General features: G+C 42.8%; 2 protein-coding genes across 2 annotated transcripts; one reads left to right on the top strand and one right to left on the bottom strand.

Annotated features, from left to right (window-relative positions):
• LOC136189046 (piggyBac transposable element-derived protein 5-like) lies at positions 1–2,071 on the top strand. The gene is made up of 8 exons (XM_065976885.1): positions 1–139; positions 191–256; positions 304–552; positions 599–740; positions 789–909; positions 954–1,081; positions 1,131–1,218; positions 2,060–2,071. Exons 1-8 carry the CDS (start codon positions 1–3, stop codon positions 2,069–2,071), a joined length of 945 nt encoding a protein of 314 aa, XP_065832957.1.
• A 1,393-nt stretch (positions 2,072–3,464) lies between these two features.
• Positions 3,465–5,870, bottom strand: LOC136189045 (uncharacterized). Its single transcript, XM_065976884.1, has 9 exons — positions 5,762–5,870; positions 4,954–5,013; positions 4,787–4,894; positions 4,674–4,736; positions 4,475–4,622; positions 4,299–4,425; positions 4,135–4,245; positions 3,717–4,082; positions 3,465–3,584 (listed from the first exon to the last, which is right to left on the bottom strand). The coding sequence occupies exons 1-9, from the start codon at positions 5,868–5,870 to the stop codon at positions 3,465–3,467; spliced, it is 1,212 nt and encodes a 403-aa protein (XP_065832956.1).
• Positions 5,871–7,732: the final 1,862 nt, after the last annotated feature.

The raw sequence follows: 7,732 nt of genomic DNA, 5'->3' as shown, positions 1-7,732 counted from the left end.
ATGAACGCAGAAGAAGCCGCGGCTGCTATTTTGGACGTTTCGGGAGACGCCGAAGACCTCCAACTGGAAGAAGACGGAACGGTGAGTTTCGAGGATCATATGCCTCATCGTTCAAGAGATCCTCTCGCGATCGCGCAAGGTAATGTTCTCCAATTAGAAACTTCTTCTATTGAAGAAATATTTATTTTAGATGATATTTTGGTCAATGAATCGATTGACCAATCGATTCTGACGTCGCATTCGCAATCTCCTGCTAGTAAAATTTTTTGACGCAAAGCATAGTTGATTCTAATTATTTTTTAGCTGCCGCTGAGGAATCCGATTCACCTAGTGAAGATGACGATGAAAGCGGCAGTAGCGATGATGACGAAGGACCCCGATACCAGTTTCGAGGCCTTAGCACGCGTCTTGCCGATCTTGTTGCCGCTCAAGACGGCAGCTTCCTGGCGTTCGGCGATAGAGACAACGACAGTAGTGACGACGACGACGACGAACCTCGCTACCGTTTCACGGAGCGACGACGGCGAACCCGTTCGACGTCCGAGAGCGACGGCGAGACCTCGTGGAGGAGGAACACGCGGCCGAGGACGTCGTACAGGCGGTGGAAGACGACAGAATCGACGCGACGATTCGGACGATTCGGACGAATGGACGGAGGATTGGGATGACGTCCACAGACAAGAATTTTCGTCAAGGGACGGTCCTTCGAGAATTTTTGCGGGAGAAATTGACGCTATCACGTAAGAATATATTTTTCCTCAATAGAATTTTTATTCAAATTTCTGCAGATGTTTTGGTCTTTTCTTCACTGAGGTGGTTTGGGAACTGTTGGTGGTCAACACAAACTTGTATGCTGCAGCAAAATATACACCTGGTCATAGTCGAACTTGGAGCCCAGTTGTTGTCGAGGTACACAGGAGACATGTCTAACAATTTTTTACAGTGATTTTTAGGAAATGAAGGCCTTCTTTGGCCTATTGATTTTGATGGGCTATATGCGATTTCCTCGCATAGAAGATTATTGGCAGAAGGCATTTCCCATTTTGGAGAGCAATTTGTCTGATATAATGACACTAACAAGGTAAGCATAATTGTTTTGATTGGAATTTTTTCCTGATTTACATACATAGGTTCATGCAAATTCTACGGTTTTTTCATGTGTGCGATCCTGCAAGCGAGCGGCAGAGAGGCGACCCGGCTTACGACAAACTGCAAAAAGTACGACCACTAATCAATCTGCTGCAAACATCATTCAAGGCTGAGTACGATCTGAAACGGGAAGTGACAATAGACGAAGCGATGATCCCTTTCACAGGACGGCTCTCCTACAACCAATATATGAAAGACAAGCCAACGAAATGGGGAATAAAGGTTTGCAAAAATTATGTAATATATACATGATCATAATCAAAACAGGTGTTTGTATTATCGGAATCGTCTACTGGATATATATACAAATTTATGGTGGCCCTAAAGGGTCATTTTCAGTACACTGTACATTGTACATTGTATATTGGAGAGAAGGCACAGTGTGCAATGTAGAGTGCACAGTGTACAGTGTACAGTGTACAGTGTACAATGTAAAATGTGCAGAGTGCAATGTTTAGAGTGCAATGTTCAATGTACAATGTCCAGTGAACAATGTACAATGCGCAATTTGCGATTTGCATTGGGAAAGGTACAATTTGAAAATGCATCACACGCAGGATACGCGCGCTTTGCATCCTGTCACGTCTTTGTTATCGATATCATAAGGCATTTCATCTCTTCGTTCGGTGAAAGAGTTTGACGTACAGTACCTGGTACTTAAAAATTTATTATTTCGTTCCATACAAGCCGCTATGTCTCTTCGTAATATTGATAACAACATTGGGTCGCAGCAAGTACTATCAACTTTTCATGCTTGGATGAAGATCCGATATACTAATACCTAACTCAAGCAACGAAAGGATTCTTGCCACATTTCTGTCATTTGATCAGGCTGAGGAACAATAGGTAATTTTGAAATAAGGAATATTTTACAAAATGAAGGGATGTGTAAGTTATTTTTATTTTGTAGAAAGAACGATAGAGTTTCTACACTTACCAATGAAGAGAATGGACCTGAAATAACGTCAATATTTTGGCAGTTTGAAGTAAAAAGCCAAAGCGATAGTTCTGCGCCAACGCTGCATAGAGGTGTCTCATGTCATGAGTGCGTAAAATCTGGTAAAACGATTGCGGAGATTTTAAAAAAGATTCCGTCAAAACCACTTTGTGCGCGAAATTGCACACGGTCAAGAGGCACCATTTTTCCGCAACACTTCCTTTAGGGTTAGAGGGTAGGGTTAGAAGGTAGGGTTAGGAGCGGTGACGATTGGACGTAATTAAGTTATTCGTTACCTTACACTAATTAGGAAGGTGAAAATCTAATTAGTGACGTTTAATGACATCCGCTTATTGATGGCACGTGATTGCGAGCCAATCAGAAGGGAAAATTAGTGGGGTATATATAAATTATCGCTCCCTTCCGGTCTAGAGACTACTCTTCTTGCGGGTTAAAAGTAGCGAAATTGTGTTCGAATTCGCGCTCTTGATGGTCTCGCACATTAAATGAAACAGCTAGAGCTTCGTTCTGCAAGCCATCCATCTAGAGCAAAATATTATAAAAAAGATCAAAGTTTGTCAAAGTTTTGAATTTGTTTCAACAATGTGCAGTGTACATGTTCACTGCACATTGCAAGCTGTTCATTGTACCTTGTACATTGTTCTTTGTACCTTGTTCTTTGTACATTGTACATTGTACATTGCACAATGTACAATGTACATTGTACATTGTACTTTGCACACTCTACATTGTACACTTCACATTGTACATTGTACATTGTACATTGTGCAATGTACAATGTACAATGTACAATGTACAATGTACAATGCAAAATGTACAATGTGCAGTGTGCAATGTACAATGTACAATGTACAATGTACAATGCAAAATGTACAATGTGCAGTGTGCAATGTACAATGTACAATGTGAAGTGTACAATGTAGAGTGTGCAAAGTACAATGTACAGTGTACATTGTGCAATGTACAATGTACAATGTACAATGTACAATGCAAAATGTACAATGTGCAGTGTGCAATGTACAATGTACAATGTGAAGTGTACAATGTAGAGTGTGCAAAGTACAATGTACAGTGTACATTGTGCAATGTACAATGTACAATGTACAATGTACAAAGAGCAAGGTACAATGAACATCTTGCAATGTGCAGTGAACATTGTACAGTGTGCAATGTGCAGTAAACATGTACACAGCACATTGTTGAAAGTGAAAATACATTTTGACAAACTTCGTTGTACGTTTTATAACATTTTACTTCAGACGGCGTGCAAAAAGGAAACATCTGTTTCACTCAGAGTATTATTTGAAAAATTTGCAGAGTGACGCTAACCCCCCAAAACGAAAAAGCGGTTGCATCACTACTGAAGTTCAGGTTTTAGATGACTAATAATCTTCAACGCACCGCCAAAGATCGCGGCTTCAATTTGGTCCTTACAAACTTCTTCGCAAACACCAGGAGACAAAGGTGTCAAAACAATCTATAAAAAAAATTAGATTCCGTTTGTATCATTACGTTCTCATTACCGGGGCTGAAATCACTCGTCTTCGGAGATTCTCACATGCAGGCGCTTATGTGAGAGTCGCGAAAGCTGCTGCAAGTCCCTCATTACGTCCTCGGCATTAGGCCGATTTGACACTTCAAAAGTGAAGCATTTTTCGACAATGCCTCTGACCTCAGGTGGCAAGTGAGCAGTGGTCGGCCCTGTCGGGGGCCGATTGTAACCTCCTTGAATTGCTCCTATGATTTGTTGGGCAGTGGCATCAGACCAAACTTCCGAATCACCGAAAAGTTCAGTCATGACTGCTCCAAGGGACCAAATATCCGTTGCCTTCGTCACTTTCTCATCAGGATTGAATATCTCTGGTGACGAGTACTGATATGTGCCTCGACGGTGCTTCATAGTGTAACACGTTTTTGCGCACAAACGCGATATACCCATATCGCATATCTTGGCGCAAACTTGCGGAAGCGCTACCTGGAACTCAAAAAATCATTGTCCAAGTCTAGCATCGTCATGTCAGTCTCACCAAGATGTTGCTAGACTTTATATCGAAATGAATTACATCGTTTTTGTGCAAATAGATCAATCCTGCACAAGTTTGCACGGCGATGGCGACCTTATCTTTGTCAGTCAATATCTGAAGAAATAAGAAGCTGTACGTGGTAAAAACGGATATTCCAGTAAACAAACCGGCTGGTCTGGACAAAACAACAGGGTGTGTAGGTCCCCGCCCTTGACAAGTTCTGTGAGCAATATAACCCCTTTGTCGTCGCTGACAAAACCATAAAAGCGAACGACGTTCGGGTGGTTCAGTTTCCTAAAAAGAAATCCTTACGACGTTATGAACTCACATTGCAGCAACCTACGCCATAATGCGCGCTTCGCCGTCGTGATTTTCATTCGGTTCAAATGCTATCACCTTCGCGGCGTACTCTGAAGAAGCCATTGACGCGCGATAGACGTCGCCAAAAGCGCCGCGTCCTAGTTTGTCACCCAATGCAATGTTTTCACGTTCTGTCAAGGAGATTAGTCGTCTATGACATCATTGTAATATATGTAATGTACCTAGCTTGAATCCTGCCATTGATAATGACACTGCATTCGGAGCAGTCTGTTCGTGTGTAACATCTAATTGCAGATTGTACATCAGATGATAAGAATATATAAATCCTCTTCACCTTTGTCGCCTGAAAGAACTTTCACACTAATGTCATCGTCTATCTGCACGAATCCTTGTCTCGTGCGTTTCTCCTCGTCTTCACGCACTTTTCTTCCGTCAGGCTTCGCTGCAGTTAGGCCAAATGTAACAAAGCCATTTAATGTCACCTTTGATTACAATGCCTACCACGGACACGTGTGAAAATCTCTGTGAAGCGTTCCGGAAGAGGCTTGTCGTCATCATCATCTACAAATGATCTCCACATTTCAACGGAAGAGCTAAAACGTGTAACTAACTAAGTGACTGACCGAGTTCCAAGGCTGCAAAAATTGTTGGATTTTTTCGTCCTTGCGAAAGCTTGAAAATTCCAAGGGTGAAGGGGGCGCTCTTCTTTGCCTTTGGATCAATGACGCTGCTACTAATGATGGTGTGGCTTCGATGGTGACACTGAAACAGCAAAATGCCTACAAAATGAGCTTAGCACACTACTGTCAGATGATTTGCATGGATACCGGTAGCCCGCGCCGCTGGGAATTTCTTTTTATCGGAGAAGAATAATTCATATGCCTTCCTTTTGATGTCGTCAAGCGTTGTCGTCTCCCCCAAATGTACCGATGGAATCATCAGGTCAGGTGGAAATTCCTCACTTTTCCGCAGAGAAATGTCTCCTGATGGCTTTCTATTCATCGCTCTTGGATACAAATACAATTCAATCATCTAGTGATAAACGATGTGAAAGTGAACGTCAATAGATCACGGGTCATGCACTTTTTCGCATTCACTGTTGCTGCTGCTGTCTGCATCTTCCCATGCCTTTCCCTGCTTTAGCTTTGCACGTCCCTTTGCTGCCTTTTCTTTATCTGCCTTAACTCTAAATGCCTTTCCTTTTCGAACCGTGGAATATTTCTTTCACAGCTGCTCAAGACCGTCCTGTTTGCGGGCCGCTGTTTAAAGAATGTGCCAATCTAGCAGCTAGGAACATATACAGTCTCACCTTCACTTCTGTCCGGGTCGTCAATCTCTTCGATCCTCCCGTCTTCGTATTCCCGTGCCAAAAACGTTCGAACAACATCACCGGACTCTTTCTTCGTTCCCTTACGCATTGCAGTACATAAATGACAACGTGATCAAGCAGTAAACGACTACGAAGAACGATAAATCGTCGAGAAACGCAAAGGAATGAAGCTTACGAATGAGCAACTGTAGGCGCATGCGTAGTTCCTCCAGCAAAATGGTTTGTCTTCATATCAGTAATTTGACCTCAGCAACGTTGATCAAGCGTGATTTTAGATTTCCAACGTAACGTCGCGTCGCATTAGAGAGTATTTCCGGCGAGGAAAATCGTACGCAGCGATTCTAGCTCATTTGAGCCTTCGAAGCGGAGTACACCTAAGGTGCGCTGCTTCATATTCGCACTTTTTCATGCTTTGGGATGTAGTTTGTCTCTTTTCGTTGTAGTATGTCAACTCTGAAACGACATCTCAGAAGAAAAGGCCTTCGGCGAAAGGTTGGGCAAAAGGCGTCTTTTCGTAGAATACTTCGGCAAGTGCAAGTGCGACTTTGCCCACGTCGTCTTTCCGCACTGTCATTTCTTCTTTAGGCAATTTTGTCATCCAGTCATGGAGACGCCGGCTATAGACACATATGGAAGCTCGTTCAGCAGAAACTCAATCGTAGAGTGCCGAGGTACGCCAAAACTATTATCATGTTATGCTTTCCTACAAAATTGTGACAGGGAACTGGTACGCCAGATTGTCGCCATTCTGGACCCTGTTGGAGTTGACTTCAGACGAAGACGCCGTTTTCGTCGACGCCAGTACACAGCTCAGGTACCGTTCCTCTATTGTTATTAGGGTATACATCTAACACCACTATTTGAAGGGGCCAAACTTCGTTTGGCACATCGATGGGTACGTACCGGTTTGACATTCACGGTTGCGTTGATGGGTACGTTGTATTTCGACAGCGCAAGAAAGTGTAATTGTCTTTTGCAGATTTTCCCGTAAAATTTTATGGCTCAAATTGATATCAAGCAACAAGAATCCACGGCAAGTGGCCGACCTTTATATCGACTGTTGCCTAAAGGAAAAATGTAAATAAATTTTGGATAAACTCACCGACGTAACGGTTGTCCCTTTAGGCTGTCCTACAATTATACGATCAGACAGGGGGACAGAGCACAGCCTAATAGCACCACTCCAAATGATGCAACGTCACAACGACGTAGACGCTCTTCGAGGAGAAAAAAGCTATAGAGAAGGACGATCTATTTTCAATCAACGAATTGAAGCAATGTGTTCACAAATAAGAAGAACCTTTGCTAATTGGTGGATGGAAATGCTAAAGGTACTAAGATTTCTTTGATTATCAAAGAAATTCATGTTTCACTGTAACTCATGCAAGGAGTTAAAGATTAGCGGAGTTGTCGATTATTCCGACATAATCCAGAGGTTTGATATGAAATTAAAATTGACTCCAATATGGTATTCCCACCACGTAGAGATTGCATGAGGCTAGCGCTGTGGCCTGTAATTCAAAGAGATCTCGACAACTTCAGGCAAACGTGGAATGATCATCGCTTTCGTAAACAACGATTGAAACCGCACGAGCGAGGAGCATCACCAGATGACCTATACCGCATTCCCGAAATATTCGGTATAACGTAACAAAGGCCTCACGGCTAACCCTAACCCTAACCTTACCTACAGGCAGCCGAAACTGCGCAAAACGCATCGACCACGACGTTCTTGATTACGGAAAAACAATTACGCAAAATTCTTCGCGCCTCCTACACGTCCCTGAGGAATTGAAGAGCGTATTTAGGGACTTTCTAGAAACGTATAACATGGGTGAGAATGATGTTGCACGCCTTGCAGGAGAAGACGCAGTAAAATTGGCTGCCGTTTTTGTCCAATATATCGTTCATAGCGTGTAGATCAATTCAATTTTTTTCCATTCGACATAG

The sequence above is a fragment of the Oscarella lobularis genome, chromosome 7, assembly GCF_947507565.1.
Source record: "Oscarella lobularis chromosome 7, ooOscLobu1.1, whole genome shotgun sequence".
Classification (NCBI taxonomy): Eukaryota; Metazoa; Porifera; class Homoscleromorpha; order Homosclerophorida; family Oscarellidae; genus Oscarella; species Oscarella lobularis.
This window is presented reverse-complemented; position numbering and strand designations above follow the sequence as displayed.

Bases quoted from the DNA above. Each gene is read 5' to 3' on its own strand.
- LOC136189045 (XM_065976884.1), bottom strand. From the start codon at position 5,870: ATGCGTAAGGGAACGAAGAAAGAGTCCGGTGATGTTGTTCGAACGTTT. The intron at 4,737-4,786 runs GTGAAGAGGATT...ATCTGCAATTAG, and splicing joins AGTTCTTTCAGGCGACAAAG to ATGTTACACACGAACAGACT. The intron at 4,426-4,474 runs GTAGGTTGCTGC...ATTTCTTTTTAG, and splicing joins GGCGAAGCGCGCATTATGGC to GAAACTGAACCACCCGAACG.
- LOC136189046 (XM_065976885.1), top strand. From the start codon at position 1: ATGAACGCAGAAGAAGCCGCGGCTGCTATTTTGGACGTTTCGGGAGAC. The intron at 257-303 runs GTAAAATTTTTT...ATTATTTTTTAG, and splicing joins GCATTCGCAATCTCCTGCTA to CTGCCGCTGAGGAATCCGAT. The intron at 910-953 runs GTACACAGGAGA...AGTGATTTTTAG, and splicing joins GGAGCCCAGTTGTTGTCGAG to GAAATGAAGGCCTTCTTTGG.